This window comes from Pyrgilauda ruficollis, unplaced genomic scaffold (assembly GCF_017590135.1).
Source record: "Pyrgilauda ruficollis isolate IOZ18807 unplaced genomic scaffold, ASM1759013v1 scaffold86, whole genome shotgun sequence".
NCBI lineage: Eukaryota > Metazoa > Chordata > Aves > Passeriformes > Passeridae > Pyrgilauda > Pyrgilauda ruficollis.
The window spans coordinates 2,799,441-2,821,202 of NW_024530599.1; the positions used below are offsets into that span (position 1 = coordinate 2,799,441).

General features: G+C 38.4%; 1 protein-coding gene across 4 annotated transcripts in view; it reads left to right on the forward strand.

Annotated features, from left to right (window-relative positions):
• The window catches only part of TENM2 (teneurin transmembrane protein 2), a 479,299-nt gene that overhangs the window by 356,891 nt on the left and 100,646 nt on the right, over positions 1–21,762 (forward strand). For 3 of the 4 annotated variants that reach the window (XM_041488020.1, XM_041488021.1, XM_041488022.1), the window contains 3 exons: positions 9,642–9,847; positions 16,522–16,717; positions 19,561–19,662. In XM_041488020.1, coding sequence (XP_041343954.1) covers positions 9,642–9,847; positions 16,522–16,717; positions 19,561–19,662 — 504 coding nt within the window. The remainder of the gene's footprint in view (positions 1–9,641; positions 9,848–16,521; positions 16,718–19,560; positions 19,663–21,762) is intronic. The other variant, XM_041488023.1, reaches the window with a different exon arrangement.

Sequence of the window (21,762 nt, forward strand, 5' to 3'; positions counted from 1 at the left end):
TCTTTTTCTCTTAAAGAAAAACTGTGTTCCAGAGGAGGATGACAAAGACATGGCAGGGGAAAGGAAAAAAAATGTAAAACTTAGAACGGGAAACACTTAAACTGAGAAAACCTGTGTTAAAAACACAAAGAAGTTACATGTCACAAAAAGGATTTTAATAATTTAAATTGAATGATTTTTACTGGTGAAGTTCAGAGGTTTTCTTTGCTACATCACAGTAAGATCTCTGGTTATTATAAAAATTATGGGGAGAAGGCAGAACAGAATATTACAATTAGACAAAACACCTCCCACGCTTCAGTCTGCTGGGATGGTGGATGGCATGCCTGGAAGAGGAGAAGTCTGAGCACTTGATTTTTGTCAGCTGAAGAATTCTGTTCAGAGGCTGAGCACTGCTTTGCACTCAGGACCTGTGGCTCACGTTAAGCTTGGTAATTGCCAAAGCAAGTGTTAGAAGAAAATGCTGACACAGGATACTTGTATTGGGAAAACAATCAGTTAAAATAGACTTGGGAAAGAAAACTGAGTTGTTCTTTTATGAGCTTGATCATTTAATGGATTTGCTTCTGTTTTCAATAAATGCTGCCACTGCTGCACCTCAGCTTCTCCATGTTTTCCATGGAGGGTCTAGTTTTTACTTCCTCCTTGTCCTGCATCCTGCATCCTGATAGTGCCAAAAACCTGAACATTTTTAGACAAGTGTTCATTGGTTTAGCTTTCATCTCTGACTGGCTGTAGGTCAAAGTGCATGAGCAGCACATCCCTAAGTGCAAGGCAGAATGTTTTCATTGCTGCTGAACTGCCTCCAGGTTGGGCACAGGTGAGAGACCCTGTGGTTTTGGGCAGGAACCTGAAGAGCTCAGGTCGGCAATTATGGTCATTTAGCAGACAACTGCAGGGCTTTAACACCTTTCCCAATTCCCTCCCTGCAGCTTTTTGTTGCCATCTCTGTGCAAATATAGGGCAGCAGGACTGCAGAATTGGAATGGGCTCATCTGCCTGGGGCACTTCAGTGCAAATTCTGGCAGTTTATCCCAGTCCCACTCTAATTAGCATTGCGCATTTGAAGAGGCTGAGATGCTGTTTTGGGAGTGGTAACCTCCTGTAGAGGAGACAAGGAGACAGAGCTGCTGGTTGTGTCTTAAATTGCTGCAGTTAGCTTTCCTCAGAGCATGTTGGAAAAGTTTACTTGTTCTTCTGACATTTTGTAGAAGGTTGCTGAAATGCTGATAACGTGGGGGAAGGAGGAAGAACAATGTTTAGGCAAGTAATCTTCCACAGTGGAATAAAATGAATGACAGGTTTGGATGAACACAAAGAATATCGAGAAGACAAATTCCTAGAGCAGGGAAGGGTGAAAAGTTTTTCTACCTCACCTTTCTTTTTATGTCCAAGTTAAAATTGCTATCCCAGCAGTTTTTAGGAAAGCCTCTGACAGCTTTTAACACAACAACCATTTCAGGGCTCTAGCTGTGGAGAGTGACCTTTCTATAATTGACACAACTCAGGATGAAGCCATTCTTTTCAAAACACGGGTCTCCCAAAGAAACCTTTAACCCCTAGTCTGTGAAGGGCCACTTAAACACAAGCTGTGCCTACTCAGCAAGCAAAGCATTTTAAAGTAGAGCAATTTGAAAGGAGAAAAAAAAAAGGCAGGTATTCAATTTGATCTGCCTGTTCCTTATTAAGAGACTAAATTCTGGTAGGAAATAATAAAACTGCAATTTAAGGGGAATGCAAATTACTTTATTACTGTTTTCTCCTATCTGAATGAAAACAAAATTCACTATTAAGATAACACAGTTTCAGGTTTTTTGTAATTACACACTACATCTCACTAATAGTGGGTATGTCTGAAAGGAGGAGGCAAGTGCAACGGGCAGAAAAATCCCCAGTGCTGCTTTAAAACTGCAAGTGAAGTCCACCATGCTGTGAAAGTTGTGTTCAAGTAGGGATTTAAATTAGGAGACAAAAACTCCTTTCTTAATACAGATCATAAGGCAGTATCTCTTCATAATGCATAAAACCCCAAAAATTGATACTGCCTTGGAATTTCTGTGGGAATGAGATAGATTGTAATGACTTTAAAAAGCTTTCTGTGTGTAATGTCCATTTATCTATAATGTTGTGTAAGGATAACGTGAGAATTTGGGTGTAATAAATCTAAATTAAGGGGGAAAGTGGGGGAAAAGGAAAGAGGCATATTTGGGAATAATTGCTTCTTCAAAAAGAAGTGAAATAGATGACTTTATGGGATTTATCTGTGCCTAAATTCCGTAAATCTATACCAAAAGTTTTCTAGATTTAAAATCATGTGGTGGGCTAGACACACATTTCCATAAAATCTGTGGCTATGTGCTGTTTCCTTTCTAATTGACAGAATACACCTACACTAACCCCAGCTGAAAATCCATATAAAGAATGCTTTGGTGTCAGCTTTTTTGTTTAGGACATATTGTCTTTGATATGCTCAGAAATTTAGCAAATTTTATAGTAATTCAAAATTGACTTGGTACTTTTTATCTTGATTGTTTGCTATAGTAATGCTCTAGAAAGCTGAAAAACACAGGAAGAGATTGTGATCTCTGATTCTAGAACCTCCCATTTTAAAAGACACCAAAAGTAATTGTGTAAAGATCACTTTAGGTACAATAAATGCACTGTATGGAAAAATTTGATATGAAATTTTGTTTTGATACTCACATCCAGGGTTTGCTTCTCTTTGGATGAACCAACCTGATCCAAGTTCATGCTCAGATTGAGGTATTTCACCAAAAAAACCTACAAAACCTGCCACAGTGTATGTGGATTTCAGAAAGACTTTTTTCAAAAATATTGCAGTTATTAATTATTAAAGTACTGAAGTGTCATGAAAAATACTTGTTTCCAGATACCAAATTCAGAATTGTAAATATAATGAAATGAAGAAAGTTTAATTAGCTGTTAAATTTGGCACCATCTCACTTGCTTGAGCTGAGGGAGAGGAAAAACAGATTTCTACTGATGTAGCAGAAATTGTCCTTGGATGGATGTGGAAAGCTGAGCTCAGCAGTCATTGTGGAGCTGTACAGGTTGTCTTCAGCTCTCTCCAAATGATGTTGAGAGCTCTGCCAGATGCTGCAGCTGTGAGTCACGTTTTGGTTTGCACACAAGTTGTTTTCCAATAGTTAAGATATTTTATTAGCAATGCAGCACACAGGCAATGCTAAAGGAGCAACAAAATTCTGGAATGGGAGGATCTGCCATCCTGGCAGAGGGATGAGCTGGGGTTCAGATGCCAACAGAGCAGCTCCTGAGTCTCTGCCCGAGGCAGCAGTGCTACCCCCGACTGTGCTCCTGCTGAAGCCACCCAGCACACGGTGTAAGGACTCGGCAACAGCTGCAGGGAGCTCTCTGTCGTCTTGTAAAAGATAAACTCATCCCTCATTAACAATGTAAACAACATGAATCTCCCGGTTTCTGCTGTTTCCTGTTAGACGCTTTGAAGCAGACGATCAAAATGTAATAATAGTCAATGTGTTTTAAATGTCGCTTCTCTTACCTTCCTTTGGTTTAATCAAGACAAGCCATCATTTTCCAGGTGGATTAATCTTCTTAAGTAGTTATGTGGCTAATGTAATGTAGATCTTAATTAACACGTTAGCAAGCAGAACTATTAAGATGGAGGCTATGAAGGCTATCAGATGTGGTCTTCTGAAAATGCACCAGACTTAAGGGCTGTCTCAGAAAAAGGATTTGGCTAAATTCAACAGAAGAGGACTTTTAGATTTGTGGGTGTGTTAATGGTGATAGCATGAGTCGCTTTGTTCAAAGGTAGGCGTTGAAGTTTAGTATATGTGCCTTTTCCAAGGTTCCAATTTCCAGAAATCCTTAGTTCTCATTCAGACACCAAAGAGATGAACAATCAGAGATGATTGTTATCCTGATTTAGAAATCCATACTAGTATGCATTTGCTCTTTGTGAAATGCAGTGAACCAACAGATCTTAATTTTATTTCAAATTTTATAATTTGCTTTTGATTCTGAAAGCAATGACTCTTGTGAAACCATGCTCACATGAATAACATGAATATGAAGATGTGCCTAAATTTTTAGGTGTATCAGGCATGTCGTATTTTAATAAAGGCAAACTGCTTATTTCCCTGCCACATTGATTGGCTGCAGCTGAGCCAGAGCCAGCGTCTTATGCAGATGCTCCCTTTGAAGATTTTCCTTCCTCTTGCCATAACAGAAATTTAGGATGCTGACCAGACAACCTGAGGTTTTGGTTTTGTGCCTGAAGCTGTTTTCCTGGACTTCTGAAAGCTCATACACTCAGAAGCTTCCTTCCTCCTCACTTTCCAAAACAGAGCTCATGGGTACCTCAGCATCTTCATTGTAACTGAAGTTCAAATGTGCCACAGCAGCTCCTGCAGACAAACTCTCATTGCCTGGCTTTTTAGCTCATTGCAGCTGAGGGAATTTGTTTTGCAGTAGCAGTCAATCTATTGTACACATTCCAGAGATAATCTGTTCTCACCTGAGTCCTAGGGCACTTAGGTGATAGTAGATAATTTGAAGTGTAAGTTCATACAGGGAGTTGTCAGTATGGTAACAGTGCATAGCACTGATTTTTCCACTGAAGATATTTGTATGAAAAAGGCATTTTCTACTTTATTTTATTTGCCTTACTGGAACAATAAGACATGTCTGGCCATATAAGTAGTAAATTTACTTAAGGAAAAAAGTTAAACTATTGTGCAGAACCAGAATAGTAATTCTCACATGGTCTCTTTTGGCAAAAAGTCAGTGGAGTCTATTTTTATATTGAATGGTTTCCTTTACCCAGCTGTACCATAAATTTCTTCAGAATTCCAAGTCATCTGTGAAAATCCCTGGCTATATAAAAAGAACAACAGAAAAATAGCTAGATAAAAAAGATAAGGTAAGCTATGTCTGTAGCTGTGATTTATAAGAAATATAGAATTACAGGAAAAGAAGGTAAAGAGAATTTAACCAACTCTGGTGATATTTATTCCTTGAATTTAATTTGAGGTTGTCCACATTATCTTGGTAGTTCATTTCTGATCCATTGGAGTGGTTATTCTGCTAGGTATTTTTCAAGAGTGCCATCAAGATGTAATTTGCAGTCATCCCCGTGATAGAGGCACACAGCCACAGCACTGGAGTTAATTGCTGTTTAAATGTGATGTCTGTCGTGTGACACTGCTGGTAGCCAGATTTCATTTTTATTTTTAATTTTAGCTACAGTGCAGGATACTGTAGTTATAAATAATCAAGTATATCTGGTTTCAGTGTAAATACAGCTCTGCCTCCATGGCTGACACTGCTTGACATCAGTTAAATTAAAGGCTGACTGGGCATGTCCCATCCACTGCCACCTTGAATCTGACCTCCAGCTCACAGATGAGACCTGCTGACAACTTAGCAGGGGGAGTTTGCATTGCTGTTGTCATGGATTGCCTGTCTGATAGCTTCAAAGGCAAATACACTTGAATGCTAAAAACAGTCTTTTCAAATGTATATGCCAAAATAGTAATTCAGCTGGGTAAATAAAACAGCAGTTTAAATGAATAAGTGTTATTTAGTTGATGAATATATGTTTGACTGAGTGATTGAAATGGCTCCCCTGGGTAAGATGAAGAAGTATGCTTTTAAAACTCTTTTGTAGATGTTTATAGAGAGAAAATGACAGGGAAAAAAAAATCAAGTATCTATGGGGTTATGAGATAAACATAGAACTTTACAACAGTCACCCACAACAGAGAGAATGATCTTGGGATTCATTTGTTCACAGCAGTATGAGTGGTTTGGGTTAGTCTTTCTTCACAGATTTGTCAGTTTGTCACAGCTGTAGCTTCACTTAAATGCAGTTGATGCTCTTTGAATGTGATCTGCAGTGGTCCATCAAATGGAAAAGCTTCTAAAAATAGCTGGAGGGGATTGAGTCAGGTGGCAAGATACATTCTCTGCATTAGGAGGTGAGGACTGAAGGGAGCTATAAAAAAGTTTGAGTCTCTAGTGACAGGGTTTGCCAGTGAAGCTGTTATTGCAGAAAAAGGCATTGCAAATACCAAAGTTAGGATGATGGTCTGCTTTTCAGGTTAGAAAAAAAAACCTTTAGCTTATTAACTAAGGTAGATTCTGTGGTCATATCTACTTTGCATTCCTCTCTGTATTTATATCCTGGGGAGGAAGGAACATGAAGAAGCCAGTACTGAGACACCTCCTGTAATATTTATATTTACTGCTCTGCCTTCCTCATCTTCAAGGTGAGAACTGTTAATAATTCTGTCATTGTTAATAATCCTGTTTTACAAGTAGGCATCTGAGAGGAGCAAGATCATGACCAACCCAGGTGCACTGGCAGTATCAGAGCAAGGAGCAGAACCAAGATGCTGTCACTGGTTTTGTGGCTCATACCAACAAGGGTAACTCAGCAGGAATTTATGACAGCATGATTCAATAATGCATAATCTTTATGGTTTATTGATATCTTATTGGACTTAAAACTTTATAAATTGTTAGCTAAGCAAATATGAAACCTAGATTTTAGTATAACTTCAAGCATTTCTAAATTTTGTTATTACAGCACTGTAATGTAGCTCCATAAAAACAGGATGCCATGAATTAAATTCTTAAAAGCAAAAGGAAAGGATCCTTTCAGCATGCCAGAGGTGAGGCAGCAGCTGTTCCTTGCAGATGGGGAACAGGCTGGGTATAGAGCATTCTGCACTACAGAAATACAGACTGAAAAGAATCACCCATCTGCCCCATTCTTTGCTGCAGGTTAAATATAGCTCGATCACTTCTGAGGGTTGATGATCTAACCTGCTCTTAAAATCCTCTGCTGTGGTGAACCCCTGTCACAACTCCCTTCCCAGGGAGATTTTCCTAAGATGTTCCAGGAGGAGTGGTTTGGAGAACTAGAAACCGGGTCATTTGTCTTGTAGAGAAAAATAAAAGTGTATCTGTGGGGAGATGCTTCCAAGGACAATATCAAACTGAACAGAATAATTTCAGCGTTAAGAAAACCTGAATCAAGTCTCTGGGCTCAGTAATAACTACAAATTCAATTGTCTTATCTGCAGTTTTCACCAATTTTTATTTCACCATGATAACTTCAACATTTTGATGAGAAAGACAATGGATTTGTCATCTAGTATTTTTTTTGAGGAAAGTCTGACATCCAATATATTTTTTTACCTTTGCATGCTGAAGTAGTATGAATGTAACTCTGATTTTCCTGATGGCTGAAATTTTATTATTTTAGCTTAATTGATATATTTGAGGATCCTTGAGTCCTGAAAAATGCCCTTTCCCAGAGAGAAATATGAAGCAGAATTTTGGATATTCAAAGGAAACTGAGGCTAAATTTATCCAGAAATACTAAAACTTGATCCTCCATTAGAATTAAATGTATTTACGAAGTTACAATTCTAGAGAATATATGTATAATTAGCAAAAGCCATTGACAGTTTTGGAGTTGCTTTAATAGCCAGTGAAACTATGACTGCCAACAGGGACTATTGTGGCCTTACCATTCGCATGCTCCATATATTTAGTGCACTGGACAATAATGATAATTCCTGGAAATAGCTTTTTCTTTGACTGGTTGGCTATGGATATATTGCTCCTGAAGAAGAATGTTCTTTAGAGTGTGTCAAGGACCCTTTTGCAGATTAGATACAGCTGATGTTTGTTAAAGAATGCTTCCAAAGAAATTATTTACAGCACGCGTTTTAATATTGGAAAAATATTCATCATTTATTACCATATGTTTGAATTGTGAAGTAAATGTAATGTTCTCAAAGGAGGTGAAGGTGCCTGCAGTCTTTTGCTGACTTCCCATCTCTGCCAGTGATAGTATAACATGCCACAGGTGATTTTTGGTGTATTCTCTGCCCCTGGTTTTGCTCTCCATGTAGGTGGGTAAGAACTAATTTAAATCTAGTGAGGTGGTGCCTGCCTTCATTGAGATAGGAACCTTGAGATATCCTCTGTGGCAGTAATGCATTAGAAATTAAATCCTGTAGTTTCCATGCAGCAGGTCGTGTTTGGATCTGGTTGCTCTCTGTGGCTCTAAGGGCACATTGCTGGACACTCAGCCATTTTTCCTTTCTTTGCAGCCTCTTGTTGCAGCTCCTCCTGCTTTCTCTTTCTTTGTCAGTGATGTTATTATAGACCCATTAACATAGAAAATGAAAAAACAAACAAGTTGCCAAAAACTGTATAGCAGTTGGTATTCAGAGCATTCTTTTACCATTTCAAAACACTGCCAACATTGTATCTGTTTCATTATGTACAAGTGTAAATGCTGCTAACATAGATAATTTAGAATCTATAATTGAAACCCTGCTTTTGCAGTTCTCTCAATTAAAGATAGTCAAGACAGAAAAGCTGTTATGTACTTACCTGCTGAAATTATATGTTGTTCTGTGCCATCCCATTACATTCATACAGTGCTGAAATGTATTTCGGAAGTAACTTGCCATTTATTGAAAATAGCATTACACTACATGGCAGAAAAACCCTCATGAAGTAAACACTGAGCTTTTTACAAATGTGGTCAGGTTGTATCAGAGGTATCACTACCATCCAGTCTATAGTAGTAGTGGTATTAGTGATACCTTTACATTTCATTGATTGTCAACAGATATTTTCTGTGGTTTTCTGGTTTATTATAGTGTCTTTTGTAAGAATTTTTAAATGGATTTCTCACCATGTTGTTTCGGAATACAGAACACAGAACCAAGCGTTGCTGCATATTGTAGCTTAAAAACACTGCTAACTCCATGTTCTGCACTCCATGTTTAAAATATGTGTAGCCTCAGAACCTGTTCAGTTGAGAACAGAAGGGATTTGCACCATATTTTAAGAGTTGACTATTTCATGGGCTGGAAGCCAGAGCACTCAACCAGAAAGGCCTTGTATCTTGTCTTCAATAATGCATGCTGAAAAACCAACAAATGATGGATTTTAACTAACCGCAACACAAGGGAAAAAGACTTGTAGATAGGTCCTGCTTCAGGCAGAGAGAACTTCAAAAGCACTGCACTGAGTTGTGCTAACTCTGTTTCAAGGAGAAGATGCATGTTAGAGTACAGACATTGTCCTTTAAACCCTTTTGTGTGCATTTCATTTCTTCCGTCAACTCTCTTTTCTGTGACCTGAAGTCCATTGGGCTATTTCAGTGAAGAAAACAGTGTTAATAAAAATTTGCTATCAGTTCATTTAGATTGAAGTTACCTTTCAGTTCACATTTCTGGTAATTTTTTATGCCCTGGTTGTGTACAAGATGCAACTGAAAAGAGCACAGGCAGATTCACATGTGTTTAATTGACTCTGCTGTTGCTGTTTGATCAGTGAGGAGCAATCACAGAATTAAAGGGTTTGAGGGATGAGAAGATTGCTGATGCTCCACAGGAAAAAAAAAAAAAAAGGTTTGCAGGGTTTTGCTTTAAATATAAGGGCCAAATTCTTACATACTGATTGAAACAGCAGGCAGATTGCATCAGAATAAGAAAGTTACAGTTTGATTTAAGAGGTGTCGCTGCCACAGATGTTCATCTTGAATGAATAAAACTACCTGTATTAAAACCAGTTATCTCATTTGATTTATATTTGCTTTTGTTTTGTAGGACCATGGGTCACTAGGAATAGCAGCATAGATAGTGGAGAAACAGAAGTTGGCCACAGGGTCACCCAGGAGGTGCCCCCCGGAGTTTTTTGGAGGTCTCAGATCCATATCAGCCAGCCACAGTTCCTGAAGTTCAACATATCCTTAGGGAAGGATGCTCTTTTTGGTGTTTATATAAGAAGAGGACTCCCACCATCACATGCCCAGGTACTTTATCAATGTGTTTGTTGGCTTTGAATGTCAGAATGCAAAACTTAGGCCATCTTTGTTAGGTTTATGTTGGAGTTTACAGAATTCAAGCTTAGGTATTTCCTGAATTCCTTCATTTTTCATATTTGACTGAACCACCCTCATCTTAACATTTTTAGCAATACATTTATAAAGTAAGTAATTATGTCCTTGCCATTCATACAAGGTTTTAATTCTCATATAATCAGGTCGTTAAATGCTTCAGCAATACATTTATAAAGTATTTATAAATTTTGTCCTTGCCATTCATACAAGGTTTTAATTCTCATATAATCTTGGCACAAACTGGAATAAAACTATCCTGTTATCTATGAGACAAAACTGATAAGTTGAGGGACAGAATCTTTGATCAGACTTGGGAGTAAAGGAGTGAGGAGATTGATATGGGTTTATTACCTCTGCTTCTAAGAATTTGTGCAGAAGGAGCTTTGGCTGTGCAAAATTCATCAGCTTACTGTAGAAAGCTATCTTCCAATGTTCTGTGAGTTACTGAATGGGTGTGTTTGAGTGGTAGGAAATCAGGATCAGCAGTGCACAGCCCAAGGAGGGGAGGACATGGTCAGTTTTCCATGTCAGCATATGGTGTCCTGAAATTTGATACAAAGACTGAAAAACAAGGAAATTGCAGAGGGCTGCTGACTGATTTTCAGTCATTTCCAGCCATCCAGGCAACACAAAAAATATATCTTCAGAGAATATGTTCCAGGGTGGGAGCCTTTCTTAAGAATGTTTTGATTTTGGCTGTAAGGCTTCATTCAATATGCTGTCTTGAGTGTGAAATTATGTCTGTGGATCTTCAGCTGTTCCAGTGAGGTAATGGCATAATTCATTGCGCATGTCTCATTTAATTCAGAATTCTAGTGCTCACTTCCCCTATTCCATCATGAATAAAATTAGAATTTAGTTGAGGAAAACAAACAAAAGTATAAATCATGAAATGAAAATTACTCAGGACAACCAAAGCTCCAAAGCAATCATCAAAGTTTGCTATAAATACAGGTTAGTTTAAATTTTTTGACTAAGATGTGAGGAAGGCATGCCTGTGTCTTTTACAAGAAATCCAGTCAGAAGTAGTTGGTAGTACAATTAATTTTTTTTTTTGATTCAGGGTGAGTTTTATATTGCAGTATGATCAGATGTATTTGTTCTAGGTTTCATTATGATGCTCTCATCTGAGAAGGCTGTGATCAGGCAGAGTTTTTCCTTTCACTCCACCTCACATGGATAGAATAGAAATTTTGTGACCTTTCTGTTAAATTAAATAATGAGAAATATCACCTGTGTTTCCTCTTGAGCTGGATTCCTCCTCAGGGGACCTGCTTTCCAGTCTTCAGAGGAAGCAGTTCTAAACCTCTTCGTTAAGTGGGGTTAATGAAACACGCTGTATATAAGCTAGTGTAGATCTGGTCTGAATCTGCAATTTGAGCCAGCATAAACTTCCCACATTCAGGCAGGGTCCTGGTGCTTGTTGATAGGGTGCTGCAGCAGGAGGTTTGCCCAGCAATCAAAATTCAGTCAAGCTGCTACCAAGAAAAGTTATTTTAGAGTAAGAAATGCAAGCTGTTACAGACCTGAGTTACTGAAAAGAAGCCTTGTTCTGACAGAAAGGAGCACAATACTTTTGTATGAATGAAAACAGTCTGAAGTTGACACCAGACGATATTTTTAAATTGAAATTTAAAATCCTTGTTTCTGTAGGTTAGGGACATGAGCTCTAAAGCAGTGAACAGCTTGACAGTTCATCACTGATCAGTGCTCATATGTCAAGCCGAGTAAAATCCTTTGTGGGAACAAGTCAATAATCAGCAAATTAGGTACATGATTAACCTGAGACAACAAGATGCAGTTCCTGTCTGAGAGCCCTGCTGAGATTTAACCTTCTCAGTATTACTGTTTAGCAAATATTCCAAATGCCTGGTTTAGTCAGTCAAACTGATGTAGCTGTAAACTTGTCTGGATGCAGCCTGTGTGCCGTGTGCATGGGGAGTGGAGCTCTAGAGGAGAGGCAAAAATGCAGTTTTGAGTGGCAAGAAATGCAGTGCTTTTGGGCAAAATCCCTCCAACCTGTCTAGTGCTATGCAGAAATAACAAAATGCACATTGCAGGCTTGAATGATCAATAGGAATTTAGCAGAAGAGAGTCATACTAATAGAATTGATAATGTATAGAAAATGAACTGTAAATGTCAAATAATGCATGAAGCAACTCTGCAGAGCTTACAGCAATTATGGTGTTGCTACATGCTGGTAGCACGTTCCAAATGATGCATGAAATGAGGTAACCTGAGAGGAACTTCCCTGGAATGTCTGGAGAAGGCAATGTGTGGGGTTGTATTGTTTTCATTTCCAGCAGCGTGGTTTATACTTATAAATTTTTCATGTCAAAATGAAAACTCTTTTCATTCAGCCCAGGAAATGGCTTTATTTGAAAAAAAAAACCTTGGAAAGTGGGGGAGCATCAGTGTTTTCTTGGTTTTTAGCAGGTGTTCAAACACTTTTAGGTGCTCTGACCACCTCAGAGTTGCCTGGTGGCCACGGGGCTGGCCTGAGCTGGCTGGCTTGTGGCACATCCAAATGTGCGAACAAACCGGTTGGTTGGCTGCCATCGTGGGTGTCAGATGTTTCATGGCTGTATTTTAATGAATAATTACCAACTGGATTTTATGAAGAACTAATTTTAGAGCACTTTGCAAACAAGTTTCCCTGCCATATGTTTTCCTGGCTGCTTAGATCCTGCAGGGCTTTGGCATAAAGGCAAATGCTGGCCGCCACCCCAAGTGTGCTCCCTCTCTCCTGTTGAATATGCATCCCTTATTGGGACAAGAGCTCTAGGAGATCATTCTTTTCAATTCCTCATCTCAAAAACTCCTAGGCATTTTGTGGAGATATGCAAATTGTTTCAAATCCAAGAAAATCCCTGAAGATTATGACGGCTCTCTGCATTTCCAGTCCTGAGCCCTGCGAGCTCCCTCAGCTTCACAGTGGTCAAAGTGGTTCCCTTCCTCTGTGTTTGGCTGGGCTCGGTGACTCTTGCAGTGCTGGACTCACAACCATAGGTGTGAAACTGTTCTGCTGACTCCCCATGGTTACTGGAAAAGGAAAGTCTTTATTAGCCCATGAATAAAATGCATCAGAGGGTAGAAAGCCCTGAATGGAGAAATTATAAAAACAAATTGCTCAGAAAGAACTTAGCATGAGATTTTAGGTTTGTAAATAAAAGTAAGCAGTAGGATTTCAGTATGCTGGGTAGTAAAAATAAACAAACTCACCGAGAGAGTGAATTTGGAATTTGTTTAGCGATGTAGGCTGGCAAGTCACTCGCTTATATTGGCCTTTAATCATAGTAAGTACTCCCTGCTGCAAAATTGAACTCTGATGATGTAGTCATTTGGGATTTCTGCTGCATGTTGTTCCTGAGCTGTTTTAGCCATTTTTGTGATTTTCAGTATGAAGCCATGAACTATAAAGGATCGTAAAAAAAGAAAACAAAAAAGCCAAAAGTCAGTGAAACTTCCAAATTACTTCAGCAATTTAATTTGGTTTGACATGTCCATTCCCTAATTCATGTGATTTAGTGGCCCCTTCCTTAGCAGTTGTGTGTGTGTTAGATTAAGGATTCCACAGTTGCTTTTTAATGATCATGAAATTACTTGTCTCCTTTTCCTAGATGGGTTTTCTAAGCTATTCATATATGCCAATAAGTAGCTTTAAACCAAGAGTGATATCTTCAGCACAACATTGTGTAAAAGTAATTAATCATGCAAGGGTGGCAAATCAGAAAATCAACAGGGCCGTGAAAAGCAAAATGATGATTCAGCCAAGCATGTGAAGAAATCTTATCTGCTTATGAGTTCATAGTGTCATCTTGATGACCCTTCAGTCAGGGATTTTTGATTTTGGGGCACATATACCTCGTTCTTACTGACATATTAAGATTAATACACCCAGGGTACCACCAGCAGAGACATTAACTTCCTTCTTTTTTTTTTTTTTTTTTTCCCCTCAGTCCTGAGAAATCCAAAGAGGGATAAGAATGTATTATTGTTTTCTGTATCACTTTGCACCAGTATTTCAGCATTCACAGAGTTATCCAGATTCAGTCATTTTGCTTTTGCCTGGGCATTAAATTATTTGTCCTAGTTTGATTAAAGAGGGGCAATACCACTCTTAAAGTTAAAATCGTCGTGCCAAGGGACCTGCTTTCACTAGGTCACACCCCATCATCATGAAAAGAGATTCTGCAGCTAAAACTACTTCAAGCAGCTTCAGGCTGAAAACTCTTCCCCTTCGATCTGGCCAACTGCTGAGCCTTCTCTACTATATGAGGTGGAATCAGCATCAAACAGAGGGAGGCAGAGGAACCTGCCAGCACAAGCAGAGACGAACAGCGTGTTGCCAGTGAGAAATGTCAGCTTTTATTGCTGCTTCCTCAGTTGACCCTTTGTGAACAATTGTTCTGAAGAGCACAATTTCTTTTTCCCAAGATGTTGCCCAAGTAATAACATTTCCCAAGGAGGTGATGAGTCTGTCCTTAACCTCTGACTGTTAGACAATGGCTTTTAGCAATCTTTCCGAATGCCATTGATTTCAGAGATAGATATATGTGTGTTTGGTACCTCACATACGCTGAAAGTTACCGGCATGCCAGAATTCTCTACATCTCTGGCATGCTTTGCCTGAATTTTATTAATTTATGTGATTTACCTTTTCCCATTTAAAGCATATGTGGAAAAAGGCTCAAGTGGATGGCAATCTGATATTGAGTGAAACTTTTTATTCCACTTCTCTTACTTTGTCCCTCGTTTAAAAGTACAGAATCATAGATAGAGTGCATAATGCACTCACTGTGATGATAGCTCTCAACATTAGTAGATTGGGGCTGAAATTCCTCCCTGCCATGGATTTCCTTTGTGGAAAGGCTGCAGGATGGTGTCAGTTCCACAGTTTATCAGGAAAACAATAGTTCTTCCAGACATTTCCCTTTGTTGTAAGGCTGAGCATACCAGGGCTCCATAATGCTGGTACATAAGAGGTTTTCAGCTAGAAAGGTGAGGTTTTATACCCCAGTTTTGGATAGATGTGATGGCACTAGAGTGTTAATTTTGTCTGTCTCTTCCCCTAAGATTCCCTAAGAGAGAATCTTCTTTATTTTATCACAAATTGTGAATAGTTTACTAGGGCTCACAGTTCCTGAGTGGAATACAGTGTGCAAGGGTGTGTGTGTCCTTCTCTGGATGTTTATTCTATTTAGGAAGCAAGGTTGCAGTTTTCTGTTTAAACTGAAAGCAAGGGAAGGTGGATGTTTTCTCCTAGCTGTTGTGGGCACAGCCTGGAAGTTTTAGAGATAACAGAGGGAAATGTAATGAAGCTACTGGCAAGCAAGCACATACTATTACTGTATTTTATTGAACACATGCATCTTTCTTTAGACATGTCTATCTATCTCTATCTACTCCTACACAGATAAATGTGTCTAAAACAAGATGTGTTTTCATAGGGGACTTGTTATACAGCTATCAAAAGATTAGATATATTGTTTTTGGTGTTTCTTAAGGGCTTCCCTTAGATAGGGACTATGAGATCTACTCAAGTTGAGCTTGAAAGCTCCAGAATCAGAGACATTAATGACAGAAAAAAAGCCTATTAGGACAGCTATCCCAGATGCTTTGTTATGCAGAGTTATTCCCTGTTGTAGACTAACCAATATTTCTTCCAGTCTTGTTTAATTGTGGCATCTCCATTGGGAGGCTATTTACTGAGCTTAATAGATGGGAAGCTTATCTGACATTCATCTTAAATTTCTTTCTTTCTTTTTTTAGTTTCATGCCATTAATGGTGCCATCGCTCTTATGTTCTAAATAATCACTTGCTCTGTTTGATCCCTTTTCCAAAGATTAATGCAATGTTCTACCTTCTTTGGAAGCCATCCAAACAGAAATTCTCAGTTTTCCTTAATATAAGTTCAGTTCCCTTATTTGTGTTATTCCTTTCCATGCTCCCTCTGGTTTTTGTATCACACTTGCCCTGATTGTTCCTCACACGACCTCAGGTAAGCAACTTTTACTCTGTAATGTAAAACTTGTACAGTGTATTTTTATCTGGTCATGAGTTACATTAGACAAACACATTTCCTGTCTGTGCTATTCCTTTTTCACATTTTGGGGTTTCCATTCAATTGTATGTCTGGAGTTGCACCTCAGATATCTGTTCCTGTTTCAAAAAGAATTTATTGCAGGCAATTGCTTAGAAAAGGGAGTGGGTTTCCTGAGTCTCTGAAAACTGTGTAGGAATCTAACCTAATGGGTCAAATAATGGATTTTAAATTGTTTCTCAAAAACCATTCTATCAATTTGTACATTTTATGATCACCTATGCAAAGGAAAGATGCATAATTCTAAGTCACTGTTTAAGAAAAAGTCACAGAATCTCTTTGTGTTCCATGGTCAGCTAGTAAATGTTAGGTTCACATTTCTTCCAGAAATACTATTTTATAACAAGGTAGAAGAGAAAATAGAGTCAGATTTTTGAGCTGAACCATTCTGTATTCAGGTCTGTTTGTTTGGGGTTTTGTTTGTTTGTGTTCTCTTTTTTTTTTTTTTTTCCCTTTGTTTTGTTTTTTTTTCCTCCCTGCAGTATGATTTCATGGAACGTTTGGATGGCAAAGAGAAGTGGAGCGTGGTGGAGTCTCCCCGGGAGCGCCGCAGCGTGCAGACCCTCGTTCAGAACGAGGCCGTGTTCGTTCAGTACCTGGACGTGGGCTTGTGGCACCTGGCCTTCTACAACGACGGCAAGGACAAAGAGGTGGTCTCCTTCAGCACAGTCATTTTGGGTAGGTACTTCCACCAGATGGGCACTTTTCATCTCTGTTTATACCCTCCCTTACCCACAGTTGGAATATTTGCCTGCAGTCCTCAGTATTTGGCCTATTTGTCCTTATGTGATGCTGTGCATTTTTTTCCTCAACACTACTCTGGCAAAGAGTCAGTTAGGGACTGTGCTGACATTAATTCACTCATTATTTGCTTAATATTTTAACATTCCCTTAGATCTCTAGTTTAGTTTTGGAAAACAAGGTTCAGAAAATTCAGTGTGGTTTGAAGCATTCCCCAGCTAATATTCTTCTCCCTTATCTCTGTCATTTTGGTACTCTTTATTTGCTTCTCTGAAGATGCTTCTTTACACCCAGGTGGAATAGTATCCAACAGGAGAGCTGTTTAATCTTGGTGGAAAGACAGCTCAAGAAACTGATACCTGCAAATGAGATTATTGTTTGCAGCCATCCTAGAGATTAATTGAGCCAGTTAATTAGCTGTATGTTGCTTTACAGCTTACCACTCACCTAACAGTGAGTCATCTCCTCACCGTGGTGGAAGAACATCCAGCTGCAGTTTTGTTAGAACAGGATTACATTCAGTTGAGAATCAAACTGAGTCTAAATTCTCCAAGCTTTATTAGATTTGTTGTCCTTTGAAGCTCTTAATGAACTTTGCTGGCTATCTTTTCACAGTGGTGTGACAAATTCTGAGGTTTCCTTTGTGATATTCTGTCCTGGCTGGTGAAGTCTGAAATGGCACTGTGTTGTATAAATCTGTAATTCCTCTTAGTTCAGGGAAACTGTAAGAAGTAAAAATGAGGTTTTAGATTTGATGAAAAATAGTCAGAGGTGTTTTCTAGTCTTGCTTTATTAATAATATGTAGCTTAGGTTTTTTTTTTTCCTTTTACATTAGTAAAAGGAAATTACATTCAGTTTGTTGGCCTAAGTCCCAAAGGGTGTAGGTGAGTAATCAATACTGTCATTGAGTACAAACATAATTGCTTCTGTTACCCTGAATTAGGATGGAAAAAATACTTTTCTATGAATGTTGAAAAATGAACATATATATATGTATATGTAGTGGTTCCACGAACTATCAGTTACACAAAAAGCTTTTGTATCACTTCTCTAAATTCCTCCCCTGCCAAACCATGACATTATATAATTTTTTTTTCATTATTTTCCCATATAAGGCTTTTTCCACTTCTCTAAAAACAAGAATATTTGTGCTCGTATCTTGTTATGCCCCTGTTGTGCTTAGAAAACCTTAGGATATTATAAGCTGCCCTTTAAAGAGTTGCCTGGTCAAGGCTATAGCTTTCAAGGGCATCAAAGGTGTAATAGCCAGGTAGGCTACTTGATAGAGCAATGATAGTAATTGAAATGAAATCTGGAGAAAAATATAGTGTTTTATCTGGCTCTACACACACCTTGTATCAGATGCTTCATAATGAAAGGCTCTGAGACAGCTGAACATCTCTCTGGTGTAGAAGAGAAGGAAGAATAACAGAAATTATGTTAACTCCCAGACAATACTAAATTTACCATGATTTTTAATACATAGAGAATGCTTTTGTGTGCCATGAAGCAAAATAATGAATAAATCTATAAACAAGGTTCTTCATGAGACAAATTGATATCTTTGAGCATTGCATTTCTATTTTTCTTTTCATTGTTTACATGACTCATTTGAAGTTAATGACATCTCTTTAAAAATTTGCTTTAGACATTTCGTATTTGGTGTCCTGCAACTGTGAAATTAGATTTAAAGTTATACTTGAATCCTTTTCTTCTTTGCAGTTTAATTTGTCAAATAAAAATACTCTCTATAGTTGTGCTAGTTCCAAATCCAAATTCTCTTTTCTGTGTTGTACAGCAGCTTGATTTGGTGCCTGGGGCTGACAGAACCATTTAGTTTGGAACCACAGATCCCACAACAACAGGGAGTGATAATGAAGAGTAATATTCCAATTAGATTTTTGTTCCAATAATTCACTGTTGAAAATATGTTCTGATGAAATCCAACAGCTTTCAAATTAAAATAATTTTAAGAATTAATTTCAAAAATTGAATTTTATTTTTAGATTGTTATTATGCAAAGTAAGGTATGCTTTATCCAAATGATAACAGAAATTGTGGAAAAAAAGTATTTTGGTACAGCTGAAATGTTATCAGACTCTTATATTATTGAAGTCATCAACATTTCAGTCAGTCACTCAAACTGTGATATTAAACTTTGTCCTCTGTTTTTACAGAACTCTTCTTCATCCTCTTGCAGAGCCACCTCCATCTTTTTAATTAATTTCGTTAAGGATCGAGTAGATTTGCCAGAGCAAAAGACCTCCTCTTTGTCATGTTCAGCAGATATTTTTGTCAGCTTAATTAATGAGGCTTTAAATGCCTGTAGAAGGAGAAGAAGACACAGTCCTTGGGATAATCAGTTTCCCATGGCAGAGTGGCTGAGGAAGAGCAGTCTCATTGCAAAAGGGAGAGCGTTGATTTTCCTGAGGAGGCATTGTGTTTGCTGCACAATATAAACTCAAGCATGGCTGTAGAGGTCTTAAGAAGTCCTGCCTATTTTTGGAACAGAGGATTTCAGCACTATCAGAAGACTTTGGGTTCTAATAAAGCCCAGAACTTAATATGTGACTTCAGTATGTCACTAGATCTCTACATGTACTCACGCTCTCATGAAACTCTGTGCATTCTGCTTCACCTGAACCTTGTGCTGCTAATATTGTTAGAGGTTGTACTTCTAAGTATTGAGGACAAATTAAAATGGAGAAAAAATAAAGAAAAAATCTGTAGCCTAAGTAGGAACTGACCAATTAATGTGCTTGTGGTGCTTTAATTTCAGACTCCGTGCAAGACTGCCCACGCCATTGCCATGGGAATGGCGAGTGTGTCTCAGGTGTCTGCCACTGTTTTCCAGGATTTCATGGAGCAGATTGTGCTAAAGGTATCATTTTCCCTATATTTACAAATAACCACAGTGTGTGTCTGTCACCTATTGATCTACAATGCCTGCTAGCTAGCATGGGTCTGAGCTAGATTCAAACAGAACAATTTGCTTTTTTTATTCTTAGATCTCCAGTTAAAATCGTTCAAGAGGAAGTATTTCACATTTCCAATGAGCTTGCATAGCTACAGCCTTTTTTTGTGGCAAGGATAGTAGACAGAAATGGCAGAAAATATTTATTTTCTGGAAAAGTGGATGAATTATCAATGCTTTCTGATTATCATTAGCTGGTCTGCAAGAAAAGACTGATTGTCTTCATTGATAGAGTGTAGTACATATTCTGGCTTGCCTGAGCCTTACTTCTAGTACAAAGCATCTGTCTTGTGTATGAAATTGCTCTTTGACCAAAGGAATTTTGCCTTTTGTAGAAAAATAGGTAGGACCTGATAAAGTCTTAAGACAAACATTTTCTAAAATGTCAGTGGTAAATTTTAATAGCTAAAACTGAGAAATACACGGCCATCAAGGATTAAGTAGAAATCTAAATGACATGTATGAATTGACATATGTGTTCATTAAGTTTTTCTTAGAGTTTTGGATAGCAGTCTTAGGGAAAGGATTCATAAAGGAGGACTCCTTTAGTTTATACAGCCAGTAGCAGATATGTTATCTAAATTCAGTGGCTTGGTTGTACTTCCCTCTGCTCCTGAGCGCACTCAGAACATTTTACAGTTTGCTTCCTTCCCAGTTTGTGTGAGATTTAAGCACACTATCAATATCATGCTTACAGTTATTTTCCACGGGGTTGTTAGTGTTCCAAGGGGGAAAGCCTGGTGTTTGAAAGCTTTTTGAAATGACTTGAAGGGCCTTAGAAATTTGCTCATTTCTTCTTAGACTCCTGATGCAGTCGTGAGGAGAGTTCATTGTGCCCCACCTCTGTCACTGCTGTGGCATATCCGTGTGTCTATGAAATACTCCTTGAGTAGCTGCTATAGTTGTACTGGAGTGAGTAATTTCTGGGTTTTGTCTCCACATTTGGCTCTTGGAGGTGGCCCAGTACGAAAAAAAAATAAAAAAGGAGGAATAGAGACCCCAAGGGCCTTGAAAAGCTAAGACTGCTATTTCAGCGTTCACCCTGCTCATTCTACAGAACATTCAAATAGTTGTTTGATTACCTGAGAAATTAAGACAGCTGGTAAATCTAGAGAGGAGATATCTGTATTGCACAAAGTAAATGGTGTGAAAATGTGAGCTATAAATACAGACTGACAGCTCTGTGCTTTTCTGTGGTGTTAACCTGTGAAAGTATGCATGCAGTGACTGTGTGCTTCACTGCCACCCTTCACACATACATGGCCATTATATCAACTCATTTGCATTTTGAGTTGTGCAGCAGTCCTGCATTTTCTACTGAACCTCTGTGCAGCACTGTATGCTGTGTTAGTGCTAGAAAATACTTCGTTCAGGCTGTGACAGATAAATAGCTTTTGAATAGGGTGCTTGTCAAACTATTTGTCAGGCTTCTCCTGCCCCTCAGTGCATTCCCTCTGCTTCCTGCTTTGTCCTTTCTGTGTTGTCTCTTTCCTCTCAAAAGCAGAAATGGTTTCATGGAAGCTTCCTTCAATTCTGGTACTGTTTTCTTGTCAGACATCATGGTATTTCTAAAGAACAAAGAAGCTTGAAAAACTGCACAAGCTGAGAACATGGGTTTGTTGACAGAACTCGTGTTTCTGTGCTGGAACAACTGCACAGCATTACCCTGAGAGCTGGGTGTAAGGGCTTTTTGCCTCACCTCTTTCATGCCTGTTCTCACAGCCACAGGCTTTTCTGCTTACTTGAATGCTCTTCATATGTGAGAGCAGTTTCAGAACACAGAAATAAAAATTGGAATTCTATGCAGGGGAAAGCACAGTAAAATGAGATAGAGAACTACATCTTTAACATCATATTACATGTATGGACACATGTTTAATGTACATCTACCATAATGTTAAATTTATATTTGAACTGTCACGAGTATGGAAGAATAATGTTTTTTTTCAATTTGATTTTTTCAATTATTTCCCTAGCAATGCATCTTTCAATATAATTTCTCCACCA